A 25,947-nucleotide genomic window follows, 5' to 3' on the forward strand; every position below is an offset into this window, starting at 1 on the left:
TGATATATTGATTCACTACCTACTGAACTAGGGAGCTGGTTGAGACATACCCAACGTTAATGCTTGTCTATAGATAGGTGCAGACTTAACCAATAAGCAATGCGTTACGCTCCCGCCGGCAGATGTCACTGCGGTGTCGACATGCACGAGCGGCTTTAGAGAGCGTGCGTGCACAAGACTGCACTCTTGTATATGGACACGCGTCTTTGTTTGTTTGTTTTGGTTCTCCCCGTTTAAGCATTGGTTGATGTTCGAGGGTGTGTCTTGATTTACTCCAGCTGTCTGTGTTTAGTTTGATTGTGTTTGCTATTTAAAGCCCTCATGTTACGTTGCGCTTCGCTCAGTATTATTTGGAGATACGGTTAACTAGCTAACTAAGTCTAAGTACATGTAAGTGTTAGCCACTTCAATGTTAAGCGGTCAGTATAATGTCATAATTTACTATCATATTTTGTTTGGTTTTTATCACCATTAAAGTGCACCTATCCACTCTACCTCAGCACAGCACAGCGATTCAGCATCAGTTGCACCTGTCCACTCTACCTCAGTACAGCACAACGATTCAGCATCAATTGCACCTGTCCCTGTGTCTTCAGTGAATGGAGGCGAGACCAGTCAGACAAGGTTTGCCAGAAAATATGTGGAAATACTCATGTCTTATTGGCTGACAGCTCTCAATTGTGCCAAACACTAGCTTGCACAGTCAGTCAGTGTGAGGAAAAGTGGATATATGCCGATTTATTATTTTTTTTTTAACCACTTAATGGGTTGAAACTGAAACGCTAACATCCTCTCATGCTGAGCAGGAAAACAAGCTGTGCAAATCTCTAAATGAGATGTGAATATGTATGTTATATGAATATGATATGAGCAGATTATAATGACAGATTATGTACTTTGCATGACACTGTAGTAGCTAAACCTATACAGTGATAGCTTAGTTGTGCCTCCCATTGGCTAACGAAAGCAAACTAGCCTAGTCTTGTGCTAGATATCCAAAAAGATTTCAATTGTATCAGTCTGGTAGTCCTGCAAACAGTGATAACACCCAAGGCAAGTTTTAGGATAAATACATGCATGCAAACGGTCTATTTAGAAGTACATTTTATAAAGGTTTTTTGATGGAGAAGAATCTGGGCTCTGATGATTAACAGTTCAGATAATGCTGTTTTCAGTAAAGAGAATGAGAATCATCAAGAACATGTAAAAGGACAGGTCTCAGTACTGTGCATTAAACGAAAACCAGATGAAAGTGATAATGCAGTGCACCTAAACATTACCCCTTTACTCTCTAAAACTAGTGTACTCTGGGGTGTGTGTGTGTGTGTGTGTGTGTGTGTGTGTGTGTGTGTGTGTGTTATCGTTTCTACAGTATCAGCTCATTCACAGGGACTTGTACGGCAGACGCCCCTCGTAATGTTATAATAAGATTTATAATTAGAACAGCCAGTCAATTTTAGTGGTTACCAATAAAGCTGAAATTATTTTTTGCTCCCTAACTTTTGAATTAAACTATTGTGTGTTGGTCTTTGTTTATGTTTAATTTTTCTTTAATTGTCTCTTCTCGTAAGTATGATCGAGACTTATTTAAAATCTGCTCAACATTAGCAGTTTCTATCATTTCGTGCCAAAATCCAGCTAGAAAGTAATTTTAAAAAAGAGTGCAAATAATCATATAGAACTTTATTCTTACAGCTTATTTACAATATTTACAAATTACAAAGCTAAAATTACAAGATACACTACACAATGTGGTGAAAAGTTTGTGGACACCTGACCATCATACCTACTGTATATGTGGGCTTTCCCCAAACTTTTGCCACAAAGTTGGAAGCACACAATAGTATAGGATGTCTTTGCATGCTGTAACATTACAGTTTCCCTTCAAAGGAATTAAGGGACTTAGCCCCCTAGTTTGAGATTTCAGTTATGTTCATGTTGGTTATAAGGTTCTGCCCCTCTGAGAGGTCTACCAATCATCATAAGGAGAATTATGCATCCAAATCAAATGAAGAGTGCACTGTCTAATAAAAGTTGCAATATGTTTTCTATGCATAAACCCACCCACTTCCACTCCCATTCACTCCCTGAGATGTACAAAATGAATAAAAATTTTGCTTCCCTTTATGTAATTGTTTTATAGGGGAAATATTAAAAATAAGACAACTGACCTGTTGTCTGTTATTGGGTGTGTAGGGTAGGAGAGTGGACACATGAAACATTAGTTCATAGTCCTTGTAAGTAGTGTAGAGTGAGTAGGTTCCTGTAGAGTCCGCTGTAACAAAGAAAGACCTATGAGCCACAGACAGGCAGAAAAGGCACAACAAAAATATGACTGGTCCTAACAATAATTTCAGATTCCATGACAGACAGTTATGTAGAACAAGGCAAAAAAGACTGCTCTGTAGCCACTGATGACATCCAATCATTTATAGAGAGAGGTTGAAATACAGGGACAGTGAAAAAAGTCTTGTTGGTGTCTTTAATTATAGAGAACAAGTAAAAAAAAAATATATATATATATATATATATATATATATATATATATATATATATATATATATATATATATATATATATATATATATACTACTTCGCAAACTATGATGAAAGACAGCAAAAACAGGTGCCATTATTTCACCTTTCTCCATGCACCAATATGTTTAAAAACCGAGATGATCCATTTACAGCCATGTATAAACTTAGAGGAAGTGGCAACCAGGTTTTGGGCTAAGTGGAATTCGCAATGCAATCAAACTATGCATGTTGTAGCTGTACACCACTAGCAAATAACATGGAACAATGTATTTGAAATAATTTAGAGATCTTTTTAAATCCCTTACCAAACTCATAGGCATCCACAGCCTTTTTTTCGGAAGGCCATACAGAACTCTTTACAACCCCAATTCAAAGAAGTTGGAACACTGTGCAAAATGTAAATAAATCGACAAAAAGCTGGAAAAGTAAGTGTTACTAAAAAGAAACAGCTGGAGGAACATTTTGCAACTAATTAGGTTAATTGGCAACAGATCAATAACATGATTGGGTATGAAAAGAGTATCAGACTGGTAGAGTCTTTCAGAAGTAAAGATGGGATGGAATGTGGATGGAAGCATATGTTGCTCTAAAACCTGTATATACCTTTCAGCATTGATCGTTCAAGCTGCCCATTCCACAGGCACTAATGCACCCCAATACCATCAAAGATGCAGGCTTTTGAGCTGAGCGCTGATAAAAAGCCGTATGGATCCTCTCCTCTTTAGTCCTCTTTAGTTTAGAGGACGTGGTGTCCATGGTTTCCAAAAAGAATTTCAAATTTCGATTCGTTTGACCAGAGAACAGATAAGACAACAGTTTTTCTGGATCATGGTTCACATATGGCTTCTTCTTTGCATGATAGAGCTTTAACCAGCATGTGTGGATGGCACGGTGATCTGTGTTCACGGACAATGAGTTCTGGAGGTGTTTGAGCCCATGCAGTGATTTCAATAAAGAATCATGCCTGTTTCATGGGCAAGCACTATTGATTTCCACCCTTGTGCAGAGATTTCTCCAGACTCCCGGAATCTTTTGATGATATTATGTACTGTAGATAATGAGATATTCATAGTCTTCGCAATTTTACGTTGAGCAGCATTATTCTGAAATTGTTCCACAAATTGTAGATGCAGTTTTTCGCAGACTGGTGAACCTCTGCCCATCTTTACTTCTGAAAGACTCTGCCTCTCTAAAATACTATTTTTATATCCAATCATGTTACTGACCTGTTGCCAATTAACCTCCACCTGTTTCTTTTTAGTAACACTTACTCTTCCAGCCTTTTATTGCCCCATCACAAGTTTTTTGAGATGAGTTGCAGCCATCAAATTCAAAATTACCTTTTTTTTTTTTTTTTTTCTTAAAATTGTACACTTACTCAGTTTAAACATTTGATATGTTTTTAGGGGTTTATAATCACTGCATGATGAAATGTTTGCTTGTCAAAATGTGTCAAAAAAGCCTACAATTTCCATGGGGTGTACTTATTTTTTCACACGACTTATACACACACACACACACACACACACACACACATACATATTATATATATATATATATATATATATATATATATATATATATATATATATATATATATATATATATATATATATATACACACACACACACACATACATATACATAAAATGCTTTGTGTGCATACTCTTATTATCTAGCTGTGCCTTGTACTTATTGAAGCCCTTTAGTCGCACTCTCTGTCCAAGCAGGTCCAGGAATTCCTCCAGTGCAGGTCCACCATTCTCATTATTGTACATTTCTTCCTCTGTGCTCTGACCTGCCTTACAGTACAACACACCCACCTTGTGCTGGAAACTTAGCTGAAAAACAGACAGGCAGACATGCAATTTGCATTTTGGAAACATGATTAGTCAATATTTTGTAATATTACAGTAAAAAAAAAAATACATCTACATCTAGTTAAGTTGTAGTATATTCAGAATTTCTCCATGAGGCCCATTTGTCATTTTTTCATATAATTTTCAATACTGATTGACTATTGCAGAACCACTGCAAAGTATAAGAATGAATAAATAAATAAATAAATAAATAAATAAATAAATAAATAAATAAATAAATGGGCCAGTTCAACCCATTTGCCAGTCCAATTATTTGTAAAGTGTTAGACCTGACTCTTTGTAGGCCTATTTAATCTTTATTTAGTAACAAATTTCTGCCTTTTCCTCTTTCAGTGAAGAACTAAAAGTGCAGATTCTTACCATTTCTGCCCTAACATTTCCACTGGCATCCTTAATAAATATAGTTATTTGGTGTTAATGACTATATATACTTACTTAATGATAGCTCAAACACAGTGATGGATTTTATTTCACTTTAACAAACTCAAAACAATCTCCATTTACCTTAACAGAAAGTGAATGCACCATGTCATTACATCTTTAAGGCCAGAAAACTGAGTCAAAACAAGGGCACCTGCCACATATATTACTAATGTGAGATGAGGGGGAGGGGGTGGGGCTTCCATGGGGTGACGGTTAATATCGGAGAGTTCAATTCCTGCAATAGTGGGGCACACCCCATAGATTAATGGAGGTAATGGAGGCGCAGACAGAAACAAATGCAGGTATGGCAGTTTAATACAACAACAACAAGAAATCCAAAGGATAAGGCAGAAAACAATAATCATGTACAGGCAGAGATCAGGCAAACAGCACAAACAGGCAGGGCAAAGAGACAAACGTAAACGTAAAAAAAACCCATAATAAACAGACACGATATAAGGCTTGGTTAACGACAGAGACAAGGCAACTGAACATATACTTCGCAAAGACTTAGTGTTTGAACCGTCTCTTTTATGTGTGGTGTGATTGTGAGTGTAACTGGGAACAGATGTCTCCGATTAGAACTCCAGAGAAGGTGAACATGTGTGTGTGGGAAGTGTAGTTCTCTTTGGCCATGTTTGTATTTAGTGGTGCAGTTATATCAGACACTAAAAAACATGATTCGCAGCTTCATTCACTAGGATGCGTGAAATTGGGTTAAGTGGTTCAAACCCCTGTTATTTGCACTACGAGAGGTCCTGAAATTCTCCACAGGGTTTTCCCCATTCAAATTATTGTATGGACACAAGCGTTGTGCCATCTTATATGTCATTAGAGAAAATTTGGAAGAGGGACCTTCTAACAGTAGAAATGATATTCAGTACATTCTGGACCTAAAAGCAAAATTCCATACCGTAACCCTCCGGGCCTTGAGGGTGTTTTGGGGCCCTGTAGAAATTTTGACATGCCTTGACATTTGTGTTTTTTTCAGTTGCTTATAAACATATTAATGGCTAAAGTCTGTATTACACTGTATTCAGCACAAACAGGGCTACAATAAAATGTGAGCAGCATGTATAAATGTTTGTATTTTTGAGAAAATTATGTTTCTGCATGGTTTTTGAAAAAACTAAAATTTTAACGTCACTGAAACAAGGCCATATAATACATACTAAACATTTGTTCATAAGACATTGACTTTTTATCCTAGATCTGGATCTGTAGCCTAGAGATTTTGCTACACAATGATGTGAAAACCATCCTGATCACTCATTCATACAAAACAATATAGTCATTTAACTTTTGTAAGATACTTTTAGTGTCAGAAAGGCTGTATGCGAGGAGGCGTGAATCATCATGAATATTGATGTGATTCACACCTGAGGAGACAAAGACCCCTCCTCTGGGCCTATCAATGAAGAATGTGAATGTGGGAACTAGAAGAATGAATGTGAGGAGACTTAATGATTGAATGTATTGTTTGTATCTTATCTCACAAAATGAAGTTTATGTTCAAAAAAGTAATCTGACTACACATTTTCTTTACAAAAAGACTTTACGTAAAAACTTTAGACCCACACTACCGTTCAAAAGTTTTAGATTAGTAAGATTTTTAAATGTTTTTAAAAGAAGTCTCTTCTGCTCACTAAGACTGTGTAACATTACCTTGCGAGGAGATAAGCGCGGGCAGAGCAGTGTAGTTCTCATTGGCGCTGCAGCCGCGAGTTCGCCATGGCGTAACAGAGCCCCCCCCAAAGGGCTCTCTTCGGGAGCTGAGCTCCTCCGAGGGCTTCCTCTCCTCCGTGGTCCCGGTCGCTCTGGGTGAGCAACATGAAAGTCCTCGCGCAAGTGCGCGTCCAGAATGTCCTGGGATGGGATCCAGCACTGTTCCTCTGGGCTGTAACCCTCCCAGACCACCAGATACTCGAGTCCTCCTCTCCTACGTCTGGAGTGCAAGATCTCACGGACGCAGTAGGCTGGGCGGCCCTCAATCTCTAGTGGTTCCGGTGGAGAGTCCTCCAGAACCGCTGTGGCCAAGGGACCTGGTGTCACCGGCTTGAGGAGAGAGGTGGCGGAATGTTGTGGGGAGTTCTGTTTTGTAGGGAGGAAGTGACTCCAGTCCTCCGGTTTGGTGGCGCAAAATGTTCAGAGGAATCGTATGACTTCTTGATTCGCCCGCTCTGCCTGTCCGTTGGCTTGGGGGTGATAACTGGACGTGAGGTTAACGATGACTCCCATCTTCTCCATAAAACTGGCCCACACTCGAGACGTGAATTGCGGCCCCTTGTCGCTCACGATCTCCTCTGGGATGCCGAAGTAGCAGAAAACATGTTGGAACAGTAATTCGGCTGTGGCAAAGGCCGATGGAAGCACCAGCAGTGGAATCAGGCGTAGCAATTTGGAAAACCGATCCACGACCACCAGTATCACCGTGCTACTTCGAGACTCCGGCAGATCTGTGATGAAGTCCAGAGCCAGATGCAACCATGGGCGTACGGGTATGGGAAGCGGTACCAACTTTCTGGCTGGTAGCGCACGCGGCACCATTGACTGAGCACGGGTGGAACATGAGGACACGACGTGATGCACCTCCCTGGACATGTAGGGCCACCAGTATTTCTCGGCCAGCATTTGGTAAGTGCGATGAGCTCCCAGATGCCCTGTCGTGAGTGTCGTGTGGGCCCAGGTGACAAGTTCCAAACGGTAGGGCGTGGGCACGAACTGTCTCCCAGGAGGACAGGCTGTCAGAACTCATGATCTGGGGAAGCGAGTGAAGGCTTGATCTAGAACCCACTCTATGCTGCCAATAATACTGGAGGGGGGCACGATATACTCATTGTGGTTTGCTCGACGTTCAGGAGAGTGGATTCGGGACAGAGCATCGGCCTTCGAGTTCTTTGTTCCCGGCCTGTATGACAGAGTGAACTGGAACCGGGAAAAGAACAGAGACCAGCGTGCTTGGCGGGGCGTGAGCTGCTTGGCGGTTCTCAGGTACTAAAAATTTTTATGGTCAGTGTAAATCATGAACGGATGGTCCTCCAACCAGTTTCTCCACTCCTCTAGGGCCACCTTGATGGCTAGGAGTTCACAGTTCCCCACATCCTAATTTCGTTCAGCGGGCGACTATTTTTGTGAGAAAAAAGCCACGGGGTGCAACTTGGGTCTGTCCCCAAACCGTTGAGACAGTATGGCCCCCACTCCCGTCTCAGATGCGTCAACCTCCACGACAAACGGTTCCAGGTATCAGAGGATGGGGGCCATAGTGAATGGCCGCTTAAGCTTATCCAGAGACCCCTGGGCGTTGGGGTCCCAACGGAGTCGCCGAGCCGTACCCACAGGATGGACGTCAGGGGTTGTGCTATTTTACTGAAGTCCCGGATGAATTGCCGATAAAAGTTCGCGAAGCCAAGGAAACGTTGCAATTCCTTGATGGTTCGGGGAGTGGGTCACTCCACCACCGCCTGAACCTTGCATTTGTCCATGGCGACCCCTTCCGGACAAATGACATACCCCAAGAAAGAGATGGTGCACTGGTGGAACTCGCGCTTCTCAGCCTTCACATATAGCTGATACTGCAGCAGGCGGTACAACACCTATCGGACATGCCTGGTATGTTCTTCATAGGATGTCGAATACACTAGGATGTCATCGATGTAGGCGATGATGCACCGCCCCAGCATGTCCCTCAGGATGTCATTGATCAGGTTCTGGAAAACTGAGGGAGCGTTAGCGAACCCATACGGCATGACCAGGTACTTTTAGTGCCCTGAGGTGGTGCTAAAGGCCGTCTTCCACTCATCTCCCTCCCTGATGCGGATCAGGTTGTAAGCACTGCGTAAGTCTAATTTCATGAAAAAGGTCGCGGACCTTAGCTCTTCCAGGGCTGTGGCTACTAGAGGCAGGGGATAACGGTACTTCACTGTCACCTGGTTGAGACCCCGATAAGACCCCCTCCGTTCTTCTCTACAAAAAAGAACCCAGCGAACGCGGGAAACATGGACGGCCGAATATACCCCTGTTGGAGAGCCTCCAGAATGTATTCCTCCATGGCCCGATGTTCAGCTTGGGAGAGTGGATACACTCAGCCCCGCAGTGGGCTAGCTCAGGGGAGGAGGTCTATGGCGCAGTCATAGGGCCTGTGTGGTGGTAAGCCGCTCGCCCTTTCCTTGCTAAACACCTCACTGAGGTCATGATATTCTGGCAGGACAGTGACAGGGACATGAGACGTGCAGGAAAATGAATGAATCTGATGATGAAAGTTGATGCTTTTTGAGGCATTGTTGGGGGCATTTACCATTTTGCATAGATCGCCTTGGCACATTTCCATATGAATAGCGCGCTCTGTGAGTGGGTGTTATCACATTAACGATAATTAGCTGGGCCAGAAGAAACTGTGCATCTCTTTAGTTTCATACAGATTAAATTGCAGGATAATATTTATTTTAAATGTGAGTTGTTTTATTTAAAACTAGACGTGTTCGTTGGGCGCTAAGAGTTAAGTAGCTCTAGGAGAATTTGGGAGAATTTGTAGGAGAATTTGCAGCAGGGCCAACAATGAAAGTCCTGACTCTATGACAGACTACTTGACTTTAAAAATGTCTATATTTCTACATAACCTGAAACATCATCAAATTTTCACACCAGTCTTAAAAGTAGATAAAGAGAACCCTATTAAACAAATGAGGCAAAAATATTATGGTTGGTCCTATCTGACCAAGCCTCCTGGTTTGTACACATGATCTGTAGTAAACTACAGACAGGCAGCAATGTTCTTTTTGGAGAGCAGTGGCTTTCACCGTGCAACCCTGCCATGCACACCACTGTACAAATGGAGGGTAAAAATGGTGTTGAATTTCCTTCATTTGTATACAATCTGTCTGATTGTGGATTGGTAGAGTTCAAACTCTTTAGAGATGGATTTGTAACCTTTTCCAGGATGAGGAGCATCAACAACTCTCTTTCTGAGGTCCTCAGAAATCTCCTTTGTTCGTGTCATGATACACTTTGTATCAGACTTTGATAGATCCCTGTTCTTTAAATAAAACAGAGTGCTGACTCACACCTGACTGTCAGCCCATTGATTGAAAACACCTGACTCAAATTTTACCTTCAAAGTAACTGCTGATACTAGAGGTTCACATACTTTTGCCTCTAACAGATATGTAATAGTAGCTCATTTTCCTCAATAAATAAATGACAAGTATAATATTTTTGTATCATTTGGTTAATTGGGTTCTCTTTGTCTATTTTTAGGACTTGTGTAAAAATCTGATGATGTTTTGGGTCATATTTATGCAGATATCTAGAAAATTCTAAAGGGCTCATAAACATTTAAGCACACCACTGCGTGTGTTTGTGTATGTATGTATGTATGTATGTATGTATGTGTGTGAGCTATATTATATATATATATATATATATATATATATATATATATATATATATATATATATATATATATATATATATATATATATATATGAGAGAGAGAGAGAGAGAGAGAGAGAGAGAGAGATATTTTAATGTGACAACACTGAAGAAATGACACTTTGCTACAATGTAAAGCAGTGAGTGAACAGCTTGTATAACAGTGTAAATTTTCTGTCCCCTCAAAATAACTCAACACACAGCCATTAATGTCTAAACTGCTGGCAACAAAAGTGAGTACACCCTTAAGTGAAAATGTCCAAATTGGGCCCAAAGTCTCAATATTGTGGGTGACCACCATTATTTTCCAGCACTGCCTTAACCCTCTTAAGCATGGAGTTCACCAGAGCTTCACAGGGTGCCACTGGAGTCCTCTTCCATTCCTCCATGAGGACATCACGGATGTCGACTCCACCTTCCATTTGAGGATGCCCCACAGATGCTCAATAGGGTTTAGGTCTGGAGACATGCTTGGCCAGTCCATCACCTTCACCCTCAGCTTCTTTAGCAAGGCAGTGGTCGTCTTGGAGGTGTGTTTGGGGTCGTTATCATGCTGGAATACTGCCTGCGGCCCAGTCTCCGAAGGGAGGGGACCATGCTCTGCTTCAGTATGTCACAGTACATGTTGGCATTCATAGTTCCCTCAATGAACTGTAGCTCCCCAGTGCTCCTTAGTCTGCTTGAAGCTCATGGCTTCTCATATCATTGCTGATGACACCCAGCTCTATTTGTCCTTCCAGCCTGAAAATCCATCCATCTCTACATGTATCTCTGCTTGCTTGTCGGATATCTCGGTCTGGATGAGGGAACACCACCTTAAGCTCAACCTGGCAAAATCTGAGCTTTTCATCATCCCAGCCTGTCCCTCAATCAACCACAACCTCACTGTACAGCTCGGCTCAACCACACTCAAGCCAACCAGGACAGCCAGGAACCTTGGGGTGATTCTCGATGACAGCTTGACCTTTACAGACCACATCTCAACAACTGCACAGTCCTGTAGGTTCATCCTGTACAACATCAAGAAAATGAGACCCTACCTCACAGAACAGGCTATACAGATAATAGTCCAAGCTCTTGTTATCTCAAAACTGGACTACTGCAACTCACTACTCTCGGGCCTCCCGACCAGATCCATCAAACCCCTTCAAATGATTCAGAATGCAGCAGGATGCCTCGTCTTCAACCAGCCCAAGAGAACCCATGTCGTACCCCTCTTCATATCCCTCCACTGGCTTCCTGTAGCCGCTTGTATCAAATTCAAGGCCTTGATGCTCACCTACAAGACCTTGTCTGGAACAGCACCCTCCAACTCTCTCCTGAAGGCTTACGTTCCCTCATGCAATCTGCGCTCAAACAATGACCGATGCTTAGTAGTACCTACTGAGTGTGGCTCAAGGTTCCTTTCAAGAACATTCAAACTAACTGTTCCTCAATGGTGGAATGAACTTCCAACCTCAATCCAGACTGCAGAATCTCTCATCATCTTCAAAAAACAGCTAAAGACCGACCTCTTCCATGAACACCTAACCAACCCATAGAAAAAAATAAAATAAAAAAAATTTACTTTGGCACTTATACCTCTACTCTGTGCACTTTGCTTCTTCTGGAACTCAATTAACGGATCTTGTATGGTAGCACTACTTGTATTGTTTTCTGCTTGATATATCACTTTGCTTGTATTTTCTCATTTGTAAGTCGCTTTGGATGAAAGCAACTGCTAAATGAATAAATGTAAATATTACTACAGCATATAGATTTTTAAACTCCATTTTAATTGTTTATTTTATTTAAATTTTTAAAAAAGAAAAATAACCAAAATTCACTAACATTTTGACTGTAGGAGTTACACTTGAGAATTGTCCAAAAGGCAGTCTGAAGATTGACAGGTTGAATTTATTTATTTCATTTAATATTTGAAAACCACAGATGAAAAAAAAAATGTTTTTACACTTAAATTTTCCAACTTAATTTTTTTAGATTCAGTGTTGCAGATGCAAGCAGTGGTATCATGTGAAGTGTCTTGGCCTGACTTTTGAGAAGATTAAAGACAAAATGTAATTGCAATTTTTGCATTAAAAAAAATATATATTCCAAATAGTAATACTTAAATATAAGAGAAAATAGGAGCAGGTAAAAATAATAATAATAATAATAATAATAATAATAATAATAATAATAATAATAATAATAAGGAAGCAGGTAATAATTATTTATTTTAGGTGTGTGGTGAAATTTTTTCTATAACATTAATGTAGTCTGGCATCTACATTCTTGAAGAACCTATTTTGAAACGGAATCCTTTCTTTTTTCATTTTACTGCTACAAAAGTAAAAAAAAAAATAATAATAATAAAAAAAACACCTGGTTAGCAGTTAGTCTCATGATTGTCAACTGATTTTTGCAACAAGTTCAACAAAATGAAAATCCATGGAATACATTTGGTTTCAGGGTAAATGTGTGATTTGTAAAAATGAGTAAATTGGGTAACTTTTTTTCATTTACTTATCGTTTCAAAACCTTTTGACATAACTGTTAAGATTAGTAAGTTAGTGCATTTGATTTTTAAAATCACAAACACAGGCTGTATCATAGAGTATTTGGTTTTACAGGTTTTATTTTTTCGAATAAAAAAACATTAAAATGCATTTTTTTTTTAACTGCATTTAAATGCATTTTTTTATTTAATTTATTAAAAGTTATTTAAAAAGTTAATAATTTTTCCCTTAAATTTTTTTTTTTAATAAAATTAAAATAAAAACTCTATTTACTGTAATTGGTAGCAATAATGAATAGCATCACAGTGTATTTGGTTTTACATGTGTAACTTGTACAGTCAAAATGTTATAAATTTAAAATGATATAAACTTAAAGCGCACATATTATGCTTTTTAAACATGCCTAATTTTGTTGTAGAGGTCTCATACAAGAGATTTACATGCATCCAAGGTCAAAAACACTTTAATTTTCTCATCATTTACATTGCAACATCAGCTCTTTTTCTTAGGGTCACAAACAAGGATCCATTCACTCTAAACTCCTCCGTTCAGAGAGCCAACTGCTCTGATTGGTCAGAGCAGTTGGCTGGGGATGGGTTCCCTTCTGAGTCTGGTTCCTCTCAAGGTTTCTTCTTCATATCATATTACGGAGATTTTCCTTGCCACCGTCGCCACCGGCTTGCTCATTAGGGATAAATTTACACACTTAAAATCTGGGGAAGTAAACCTTTGAACAGGATGATCGGTGGAAATTGTTAGTATTTTGTCTTCTGGGAGACATGTAACTCTTATATTTAGTATCTGAAGGGCTGTACTAAATGAAAAAAATAAGCTCTTTAAACAAAATAATAACAATTTACACTGATCATGTAAATGAATTTATTCATTATTTTGAATAGTTTAATATGTAACTGTCTTAGTATAAAACACAACTAGTGTAAAATAAAGATGAACTAATGCTGTTCATAGTAATAATATGCTTACTAAGTATTACAAATCAACCACAGATCAGAAGGTTCAACAAAAATAACCAATGGAAGGCTAAACAAAGCCTTCACCAAGGTCCAAATGGGTGAAATGGTAATATGGAAGGGCCCATTCTATATATGCATTTGTGCAAGTACACATCATGAAGATGGATGATGAAGGTCATAAAGAACTTACCCCCTGCTCATCCAGTTTGAGAAGCTGTTCAGGGACTTTGGGGGAGTTGAGAGCCAGTCGAAGGCACTGAATGTTGAGCTCAGGAACTACATACTCCAACACCTCCTTCAGGGGAAGGCCACGGGCTGTGCCATGCCTCACTGTGGAAGGCACTGCATCTTCCAGAATTGATCCTCGAAGAGTAGTAAGCTAACAGGCAAGAGAATAAATATGCAAATATGCAATGGAGACTATGAAATGTAAAAACAAAATGAATGTAAAATATGAAAGGTCAAATATAAATACAGAATCTACTCCCTAAGACATAGGAGAGGACGTGTGATACAAGAATGTCAGCCAAATGATGTCCGAGCTGCAAGATGTGACACCCATGTTTATTCCCCATTCATTCTCTATGGGCCAAAAATGTGGGTTTTTGGCCACATGCACGAAAACAACATGTGGAAACACTAAGAAAAGTAATAGCACACCTCTGCCAATGGGGCCACATGTTTTGAGGTATGTTTTGTGATTGTGACGCAGAAGGTGCAGGACTAGTTACGCGCCAAAAATGTGTCTGGAGAATCAAAAGAATTAGAAGAAGGAAATTTTTTTTTTAAATAAGTATATAATAATAATAATAATAATAATAATAATAATAATAATAATAATATGTATGGACAATTATAATAGTGATGCTTTAAATAGCAAGCACCACTAACTAGATTTTACATTTTCTGAAGAAAATGTGAGTGGTGTTTGCCCATGCAAAATTTTACACCTACATGCAGCTGCACTCATAATGTCACCAGAATACCCAAAATGCAATTCTCCTCATTGAGCTGAGTGTTTTGATATGTCTACGTTGAGGTAGTTTTGTGATTCCACTTATTTTTGGGGTGAACATGCATGTGATGTCACTAAAATACCCATAATGCATTTCTGCACGCTGAGTTGAGGGTATTGTCATCCCCCATAAAGCAATTCTCCTCACTGATTGTTTTCATGTATGACATGGCTGCAGTACTTTGTTGATTCATTTATGGGCTGCCGGGTCCTGCTACTGATTTCTCAATGAGTTTGTATGGGGGAAGTTTCATCAGGAATTTAGGTGGGAATGGTGAAGAAAGTAATCGCACACTTTCGCAAAATTCTGAGTGATTTGAAGTATGATCAGTGTCTGCGAGTCAAATGGTGCGGGACTAGTTAGGTGCTGAATATTTTCTAAGGAGATGTATATTTTCTATGTTTGCCTGTTTGCTCCTCTACAGTAATTTTACATTAGTGTGTATTGCAAATTCTGATGAGAAATTTCCCACAACGTGCACATGGGATCAGTTCCCAAATAGGATTTCCTGATTATCTGGCTGCCCATGATTACATGAACAAAATCGACTGTGATATTGACGTTTAAAGTTCGTCCTCCGCATATAGAAAACTCTGCTGCATATCAAATCAAGCGCTTCCTAAACTTACAGCCAGTCACCATAGAGTGGCGCAGGGATGATGTCATTTCGTATACCAAAACCCAGAAACAAGTTAGCATTTTAGCCCTTCCGGTTTCATCGTCATGAAGTCAATAGGTTTTTTTAAAGTGGGATTTTGGTTAAAAGCCTGAAATAAGGTCTGTGGTGAACACAAGCTCAAAATATTTTCACATTTTATTCTACGACATAAAGTACACCAGTAATACCCCACTCATGAATTTTTAAAGCTTTTACATGTATTGAAAAAGGCGGTTGATAACATGTTGCTAAATGGGACTACAGACGTTGTTGGAGACATTAAACGTCATCACGCTGAACAGGAAAAAACTTTGCAGATAAACTGGTTCAGGTATGCTGTGCACCATTCCCCCCCAAAAAAACATGGATGAAGATTCATCCACAGAAAATCCTTATTACGGAAATAGTTTTTAAGTCAAGTTTGGAAAAGTTTGTCGGAAGCTTGGTGATGGTGTTGTTGAAGTCGAGCAACCGTGGTGTAGTTCGTTTCTAGCATACAGTTAGCTTTTTATTTCTGGCGATTGTATTTAGGCTTCATACTTCATAAAAGTTTGTGTTCAATTGTGAAAATGATCTTAATGGACAAAAACATGTTAGTATTGTAAACTTTTGTTGATCACGGAGCTTATTTTTTGCAATAATCCAAAAGCCTATGGGAAAATCCTATTGGGTTTTGTCGAGGGAACCAGTGAGATGCTAACTTCCAGGTTCCGGTACAAAATGACGTCATCCCTGCACCACTCCTGTTGCTCCTCCTGTAAACACTGCTATTGCCTTTTCTGCATAGGCCTGAATTGTTTTCATTTGGTTGCATATTGTTATATTTGATTGCATATTTTCATTTTTACTTATTTGGGTACAATTTTATTTATATTTTGCTTCTACGAGATGATGCACTTTAAGGACCAGTCTAATTTCATGCAAAGATTTGTACATTAGCAGGAATGTAGTAAAACATGGAGGTGAAAGCAGCAGTCTGTTTATTTAAATGTGAAAGTGCAATAAAAATATGTTCTCCCTAAAATCAATGAATAATCGTGATAAATAACCGTGATCTCAATATTGATCAAAAATAATCGTGATTATCAGTTTAGCCATAATCGTGCAGCCCTAGGTGCCAATATTTGTAGAATTGGATGGATAGATAGGGTGCCAATACTTTGAGTTAGATAGGTAGAGTGCCAAAACTTCTAGATTTGGATAGGTAGATAGGGTGCCCGTACTTCTAGAGTTGGATGGATGGATAGATAGATAGATGGATAGATAGATGGATGAAGTGAGAGTCTCTGTTACAGGTACATCGACAGAGTGAGAGGGAGAGAGGAGGGGCTTCAGGCCGTGTGCAGGTGTGTGTGAGTTTTGACAGTTGGAGATTGAAATCATGAACATTCCGAGTTTTGGGAAAACCATGGGAAAACCATAATTCTGATCAGTTACAATCAGAACAGTCTGTTCTGTCTCGAGTTGCTATATCTTTTCTAACTGATCAGACTGAAAGTTTGGTGGGTTTGGTGGATGTAGTTTGAAAGCTCTGGAATAAGTAGTGTATAGAAATTATTTATCTCAGAAGAAGAAGAAGAAAAATAATACTATGTTTAAATAGGAAAACAGTATGTTGGCTTTGTCAAGCCAAATTAATAATAACAACTAGATAGATAAAGTTCGAGGACAAACTTTGATGTTAGTTTGACAAAGCCAGTATGAAAGCTTAAAATAGTTATCAGTTTGAAATGTGAAGGTAATGAGGAGTTTTAAGAAAGAGAGACCGATAGATAGGGTGCCAATACTTGTAGAGTTGATTAGAAAGATGGATATATATATATAGATAGATAGATAGATAGATAGATAGATAGATAGATAGAGTGCAAATACTTCTAGAGTTGGATAGATAGATAGGGTGCCAATATTTCCAGTTGACTGAATAGATAGGGTGCGAATACTTGTAGGTTTAAATAGATACAGTGCCCATCAGGGTCTGAAATGAACTTTTTCCTCTACCAGTGGCTGGTAATTTTTTTTTTTACTGGCCACTCAGAATTTCTACCTCACAAAAACAGAAACTAACAACATTGATTTACATTATATAACTGATATAAACAATAAGTTGCTTTTTAAATTTAAAGTAATCCTAAAAAGTCTTTGTGGCAGCGGGGGCATGATCGAGCGTCGGCTGTGGACGGAGAGGAGGCAGGTCGAACCAGCAGGTAACAGCGTGATGATTTTCACCTGCATGTAATTAGTGAAAGTTTATTTGTTTGTGTCTCTTTGTGCTTTCAATTGTCTTGGATAGAAGCAAGAGTGAGAGTGAGAGAGAGAGAGACAACCAGCACAGAGCCCTGTGTGTGTGTGTGTGTGTGTGTAAATTAAAACCACAGGAAAGCATAAAGAATAAAGCGCTTTTTGAGTTTTTCCAAGACTGTCTCCAGCTTCCTCATTCCCTAACCAAACCTGGGATGTCTTATGCTCATCTGCACACACGCATTTATTAACTTTAAATAAGTTTAAAACACTCAAATAATCAATAATACACAAGAACACATCAATTCAATCCTTTCTCTTTACATGCTAATAACTGTTTTCACAAGTCATTAGGCGGGAGTTATTTCATGAACACAACAGACAGTTAGCCAATTTAACACTTCCCATTTTTTGCTTTTTCTTTGCTTCCACTTTCAAAGTGACGTTCAATGTTTGTACAGCCAAGGGCAATCACGAACCTAGAGCGAGGAATGGGAACAACTAAATTTCACAAATTTAGATATCTATTTTTGTAAGCCCTACTTGTGCAAGAAATGCACCCACAAGTGGAGGATGACCAGACAATTTTACACGCCACTGTTAACAATTCACCTGCATTTGGTGGGTGGTGGGTGCTAATTTCATACCCTGGTGCCCATACATCTGGAATTAACAGAGAGATAGGGTGCCAATTCTTGTAGAGTTGATTGGATAGAAAGGGTGTCAATACTCCTAGAGTTGGATTGAGACATAGGGTGCCAACACTTGTAGAGTTGACTGTAGATAGGGCACGAATACTAGTAGAGTTGGATAGATAGATAGGGTACCAATACGTGTAGAGTTGATTAGATAGCTAGACAAGAGATAGATTGATGGATAGATAGATAGATAGGTAGGGTGCCAATACTTGTAGAGTTAAAAAGATAGGGTGCCAATATTTGTATAATTGATTAGATAAATAGATTGGGTGTCAATACTTGTAGAGTTGATTAGATAGATAGATAGATAGATAGATAGATAGATAGATAGATAGATAGATAGTGTGCCAATATTTGTAGAGTTGATTAGATAGATAGATAGATAGATAGATAGATAGATAGATAGATAGATAGATAGTGTGCCAATACTTGTACAGTTCGAGGCTAACTGTACAAGTACTTGCACCCTATCTATCTGTCAAATTCTACAAATATTAGCACCCTGTCTATCTATCCAATGTCTAGCGCTGGATTGACAAGGTGCCAAAACTTATAGAGTTGATTTGATTGATAGATAGGGATAGATAGGGTGCCAATACTTGTAGAGTTGATTAGATAGAATATGGTGGCTCTGAATATTATATCATCAATGTAAGTGAATGGGTCTGTACTGAGTGTGGTGGATGTAGCTTGAAAGATCTTGGAGGAGTAGTGTAAAGAAAAGAATTGTCTCAGTAGAAGAAGAAGCAGGAGAATAATAATAATAATAATAATAATAATAATAATAATAATAATAATAATAATAAGTTTAAATAGTTCAAAAGTGTGTTGGCTTTGTCATTCCAATATAATAATAATTAAAGCAGCAAGAGGCATTTTTGGGGGTCAAGCACCCAGACTCTGTGAGCCACATATTCACAGAGGTGCTATAATTGATACATAAGGAATCACAGGAAAGCATAAGCCATAACAATAGGTAAAGGGATTCAAGAATGATTTGTAGTTTCACAAAGTCCTTCATGGGAGAAAGGTTCTGAATATCAGAGTTCCTTTGATAAGTTTTGTTCAGACAGGTCTCAAGATGATGTGAGCCAAATTTGGTGAATATTGGACATAAATTGGAGGAGTAAAAAATGGCAGTTAGATGTAAGCATTTTTTAGCATGTTATTATTACTTTTAACGAGAGCGTGGCGCTGGCATGAAATTTGTGTTGCAGCCATGTTGCTGATATAATAATAATAAGCTTATAAAGAAGAACAGTATATTGGCCTTGTCAAACCAACATCATCATAATAATAATAATAATAATTATAATAATAATAATAATAATAATAATAATAATAACAACAACAACAGTAACAACTAGATAGGTAAAGTTCACGACAAACTTTGATGCTGGCTTGACAAAGCCGGTCTGAAAGTTTAAAAAATAGTTATCAGTTTGAAATCTAAAGGTAATGTTCACTTTTAAGACAGAAAGAAACAGATAGGGTGCCAATATTTATATAGTTGATTAGAAAAATAGATGGAGTGCCAATACTTGTAGAGTTGGATAAGTAGGGTGCCAGTAGAGTTGGCTGCATAGCTAGGCACATGTGCATGTTACCCTCCAAAATAGCAATCAACTCAATGAGAATAATTGTGTTATGGGTATTCTAGTGTACATCACATGCACTTTAACTCCCAAAATAAGTGTAATCACAAAACTACTGTAACAAAATGTCAACTGTAGTTATTATTATTATTATTATTATTATTATTATTCTGAGTACCATATATTCTAAATGCCACTCTTTCTACAGTTTTCAAGCTACATGCACCAAACATTCCAAACACCTTCAGCCTGTTCTGCCTTACTGAAGCTCAAATTGGCCAACAATTTTGAACTGTTAAAACTCCTAAAGCAAACTCAGCACAGCCCTTTAGGCTGTTCTGACTTATCAAGTTGTATTTTTTTTTATTGATCAGATTTATGCTTTTCCTTTAGTGGAGGATCAAAAATCTCAAAAACTCCAACTGTCAAAACTCACAAAGGCCTGTGTGCGCAAGGCCTGAAGCACCTCTTCTTTCCCTCTCACTCTGTCAGTGAACGTGTAACTGAGACGCTCACTTCCTCTATTGCTCTATCAATGCCACACACTCTCTCCATCCATCCCTCCATCAATCAACCAGTAGCACACACAGTCTCTCTCTCTCTCCGTATTTCTTTCTATCACATTACCTCTATCACTTTCTACTAATAACACTCTCTCACACCATCTGACTTTTTACTTGTATCTAAATGACTATTTGTCATCATTTTTTCTACCAGTAACTGTCTGTCTGCCTTTCTGTCTGTTACCCTTTCTTTCTTTCTTTTTTCAGTCTTTCAACTTCAAGCTTATGAAACAGTTTCAAACTTTCAGAATGTCGGTCAAGCAAACATCAATGTTTCACATGATGAACTTTAAATATCTAGTTATTGCCTATGCTTTTCTTGCTTATCCTTGAAGCTCTAATACAACAAATTATAGGAATATAGGGTGTGTTACCTGACTGGTCCTGAAGACAATACGGTAATTGTATGCTAACCCCTCCTTCTCCTTCATCTCTTCAAGCCTTTCTCGTCGCACACTGATGGCCACGGGACCCAGGTTCTCATCCATGCCAAAGTAATTCTGGTGGTCTGAGAAGTGCAACAGAGCAGGTTAAGGTGGCAAAGTAAATTTAGTTTCTTTTAGTGGTTCTCTTTTTTCCCCACTTTATTATGCTCTATTTAGTTTTCCCGAAAGCTTTTATATTTTGCCAATATTAAAAGAAAATGAAAATAAATGTAAACGTTGTCTTAAACATGTATTTGGCCTGGCTGCTTGCATAATAATAAATAAATATAGGTAAACAGATATAGTTGCAAGCAGCAATTAAAAGGGCCAACTACTTTCTTGCCTCACCTCTTAGCTTTAGAGGAAGAGCAGAAGCTAGTGGGAATCTCAGTGCTTGTCTCCATGCTTCTTTCTGAAGATATTTTAAATTTTAAGCAAAACTTCAAGCCATTGATGAGATATTTCCTCTCTTTCTGTTTTTGGTAGCCCTCTCAAGTTTCAAATAAAGCAAATTATGTTTCTTAACTTTATGTCAGGCTATAAAATACATGTGACATGTTTGATGTCAATACCTAAAAGTTTTAATGAGATATGCCTTCTCATCCTGTTTTGTGGAATTTAAAAAAAAAAAAAAGAAAAGAAAAGAAAAGAAAAAGTAATTACACTTCCTGGTTGGAAAATCACACATTCTTTACATGAGGAACACTCAGCACCTTTTAGGGAATCAAGAGAAAGAATAATCATGCTAAGTGTTTTAAAATAAATGGGCAGTTTTACTTATTTGTGAATTATAGTGCCCCTAGAGGATATTTAGACAAAACCATTTGAGGTTATTTACTCATCTACAAAGTTTACTTGGAATCCATCACACCATTGCTGATACATGCCCTCACTTCCTGTTTGGTGACATCACATTTGTTGGTGTGTTATGGACAAACTGTCCATTATAGCAAAAAATCTGAGAAACAAGTTTTGTTCAAGTTGGTCTCGATGCTCTTTTCCAAATTGCATGGCTATTGGACAAAATTTCTAGGAGTGAAAGCAGTTTTTTTTCCCTTTTTTTAAAATTTCAGCTCAAATAAACAATCTCCAGTTTCATTTCTATTGAACATTTCTACTGAACATTTCTACCGAACATTCCCGCTGAACATTTCTACTGAACATTCCCGCTGAACATTCCTGCTGAACATTTCTAGTGAACATTCCCACTGAACATTTCTTCTGAACATTCCCGCTGAACATTTCTTCTGAACATTTCTACTGAAAATTTCTGCTGAACATTTCCGCTGAACATTTCGACTGAATATTTCTGCAGAACATTTCTATTGAACATTTCTGCTGGACAATTCTGCTGAACATTTCTAGTGAAAGCAGTTTTTGTTAAAATTTAAAATGGCCAACTTCCTGTATTGACAAAAAATATAGTTGTTACATCAAGAACACTCAACACCTTGAAGATAATCAAATGAAACAAGAATCTTGATTTGATGTTTAATGGTTCAGTGATTATAAGCAATTTTGGAAATTTGTGAATTATAGTGACCATTAAAGGTATATTTAGACAAAACTAAATAGAGTCCCTTACAGTATGCTACAAATACTTCTGCAGGACAAGAAGTGGGGAAAAAACAAAACAAACAAACAAACAAACAAACAAACAAAAATGTTTTTAAGATCATAGTGTCTGTTGAACTATAGTTGACCCAAAGAATCAAATGAAAGTGGAATCTTGTTTCTAGGACATTGTGTTGTGGAATTATTATTGTAAAAGTTTGTCCAAGTTTTCCATATTGGTGGCACTAATGTTGTGCTGGAAGGCTTGAGTGTCATACACCAAAATTGGTTTATAGGTAGCTAAGACTGTCCTCTGTCACTGTGCTAAACTTCACATAAAACATAGAAAGCTTTGTGTGCTGTGAGGCCATAGTAGGTCCCAGCACTGGCTTTCCGACTTACAAGCACTTTCCGATCAACAAGCACTTTCCGATCAACAAGCATGTATGATATACTGTTGGAGTTTATAGTACTCAAAAGAAAAAGAACATTTTTGGACACACCAGGGATGCCGTTTCATGTTTCATGTCAATCCATCAAGCTGTTGTTGAATTATGACCATCAAATTCATTTGAGTAATGGTTTTGATTGTCAAGAAACATTCCGATAAGTTTTATATAGATTTGTCTAAAGATCACTGAGCCAATTTGGTGAAGACTGAACAAAAATTGTGGGCTGTGAAATTTCAAACATTAAAAAAAAAATGGTGGGAAATCTCATCATGAGGTCTGTTGAAATTGGCATGACCCTAGAATTAATGTGAACAAAGAATTTCTTTCCTATTTCAAATGGGCCATAAGTTATAAGCATAAATGTATTTTAAATTTCACCTATTGGTGACATTAGAGGCATTGAGGGGCAAAGCAGAAAATTGGTGCAATAACTATTGGCACTATGTCAAATGAGTCTGCCAAATTTCTCTTTACCATATTGTTAAGGGGCTGCCATAGACTTCTGTTGTAGAATAATAATATAGCCAAAAGTTGCAATCTACTTGGTACAAGCAGGCTCACAAACAGTGCACTGAGTGGCCAGTGCAGATATATAGAACAATAAAGAGATCATAGATGAACATACTTATCAACTTATGTTTTTGAAGTAAATATGTGATAATGTGAAATCCAGTTACAGAATAACAATGCAACACACCAAATTTCAGCTCAAATGGACTTTTGGTTCCTGAGAAATAGCTAATTAATTGACATATGGTGGTCATATTGTTTGGAAATGTCAACATGATGTTTTTAAAAAATATATAATTATTGAGGGTGACACTGTGCTCAGTAGTCTAACACCAAAATTGTGAAGATAGACCAAAAATCATAGGACTAATTTGCAAAAGTAGGTTTCTCATATTATGCAACTTAGCAAAAAAATAAATAAATAAATAAATTAAAAAAAAAAAACCACATCATGGCAGCAATTAGTGAATGGGGCCTACATTAATTTGATATAAGCCAATAAATAAGAAGAATCTCAAGTGTAGTATTTACAGTTCTTGTGATATGGCCCAAAATATAAACATTTGGGCTATAGTGACACCATTGGTCCGACTGGGCCCATCAGAATTCCCAGAGTAGTGGGAGGGAGTACTACTTATTGAACAAACCATCACGTTAGTAAGACTTGTGGTTTGGTCTGCACAATTAATTTTAGAGAAGAAAAAATAATAAATTATATATATATATATATATATATATATATATATATATATATATATATATATATATATATATATATATATATAAATAATTAAGGCTGCAGGCAGCTTTTTTGAGGACCAAGCCTAAAGACTCGGAGCTGCACATTCACAGATGTGCTGCAGTGGTTGTTTAAGCAATCACAGAAAAGCAGAGCCATAACTATAGGCAAAGGGATTCAAGAATGATTTGTAGTTTTATGCATTTGTAACTCCATCATGGGAGAGCGGTTGTGAATATCAAAGTTCCTTTAATCATTTTTATTTAGACACATCTCAAGCTGATGTGACCCAAATTTGGTGAAGATTGGACAAAATATGTAGGAGGAGTAGCAAAAATTGCAGTTAGATGTAAGCATTTATTCATGTATTTAGCATATTATTGTTACTTTTGACCAGTACATGTTGCTGGCATGAGATTTGTTGCATAGCCTCAAGTCATTGTCCTAAAGATGCCTACCACATTTCATGTCAGTGTGCAAAGATGTTGCTGAGATACAGCCTTACTTCCTGTTTGGTGGCTTAGTTCTCAGATTCACTAGCCCATTATGGACAAACTGTTTGGAGTATTAATTTTTGTGAGGCTTACTCTGAAGATGACATGCCACATTTGGTGATGATTTGACATAATTTGTAGGAAGAGTAGGAAAAAAACTAATCCAAGATGGTTGACAGGAAGTAGAATTGAATTTCAGATCTAAATGTGTGTTCACTTTAGGATACTTCTGGGAATTATAGGGGAAAAAACTGTGAATTTGTCACAAACTTTTCAAATGATATAAGGAAAAGAAAAAAAAAAACATTGTTACAGTTTTTGACCACAAGCTGGCACAGTCATGAAACATATTGGGTACATTCAAGGCATGGTCCTGAAGATACTTATCAAGTTTCATGATTATATGTAGATGCACTGCTGAGATACACCCTCACATCCTGTTGCCTTTCAGAATTTTTGTTCAGACGAGTATCAAGATGATGTGAGTCAAATTTGGTGAAGATTGTACAAAATTTGAAGGAGTAGCAAAAATGGAAGTTAGATGGAAGCATTTTTAGTATATTATTGCTACTTTTGACCAGTAGGTGGCACAACAACACACTACTCCTAGGTCTCCCTGGCACCTCCATCAAACACCTTCAAATGATTCAGAATGCAGCAGCACACCTCGTCTTCAACCAGCCCAAAAGAACCCATGTCACACCCCACTTCATCTCCCTCCACTGGCTTCCTGTAGCTGCTTGCATCAAATTCAAGGCCTTGATGCTCACCTACAAGACCTTGTCTGGAATGGCATCCCCCCTACCTCAACATTAAGTTCACAGGTTTATGATCCCTCACGCAATCTGCAATCAGTTAACGACCAATGCTTAGTAGTAACTACTCAGCATGGCTCAAGGTTCCTTTCTAGAACTTTCAAACTAACTGTCCCTCAGTGGTGGAAAGAATTTCCAACCTCAATCCAGACAGCAGAATCTGTAACTATTTTCAAAAAAGCTAAAGATCCACTTCTTCCATGAGCACTTAACTAACCCCTAACCTGCCAACCCCCACATTAATTAAAAAAAAATAAAATAAAAAAATAAAAACTTATACTAGCCCTTAAGCCTCTACTTCTCTAGAACTCAATTATAAATCTTGTATGGTAGCATTACTTGTATTGTTCTCTGCTTGATATCGCTTTGCTTGTATTTCCTCATTTGTAAGTCACTTTGGATAAAAGCGTCTGCTAAATGAATAAATGTAATGTAAATGTCATTGAGCTA

The 25,947-nt window shown here is 38.1% G+C and overlaps 1 protein-coding gene across 3 annotated transcripts in view; it reads right to left on the reverse strand.

Annotated features, from left to right (window-relative positions):
- The window catches only part of LOC108261051 (signal-induced proliferation-associated 1-like protein 2), a 202,331-nt gene that overhangs the window by 119,114 nt on the left and 57,270 nt on the right, over positions 1-25,947 (reverse strand). For all 3 annotated transcript variants that reach the window (XM_017461868.3, XM_017461867.3, XM_017461866.3), the window contains exons 3-6: positions 20,883-21,016; positions 13,931-14,119; positions 4,205-4,379; positions 2,172-2,275 (exon numbers count right to left, since the gene is read on the reverse strand). In XM_017461868.3, the coding sequence (XP_017317357.1) occupies positions 2,172-2,275; positions 4,205-4,379; positions 13,931-14,119; positions 20,883-21,016 (602 nt within the window). The remainder of the gene's footprint in view (positions 1-2,171; positions 2,276-4,204; positions 4,380-13,930; positions 14,120-20,882; positions 21,017-25,947) is intronic.

The sequence above is a fragment of the Ictalurus punctatus genome, chromosome 3 (assembly GCF_001660625.3).
Source record: "Ictalurus punctatus breed USDA103 chromosome 3, Coco_2.0, whole genome shotgun sequence".
Lineage (NCBI taxonomy): Eukaryota > Metazoa > Chordata > Actinopteri > Siluriformes > Ictaluridae > Ictalurus > Ictalurus punctatus.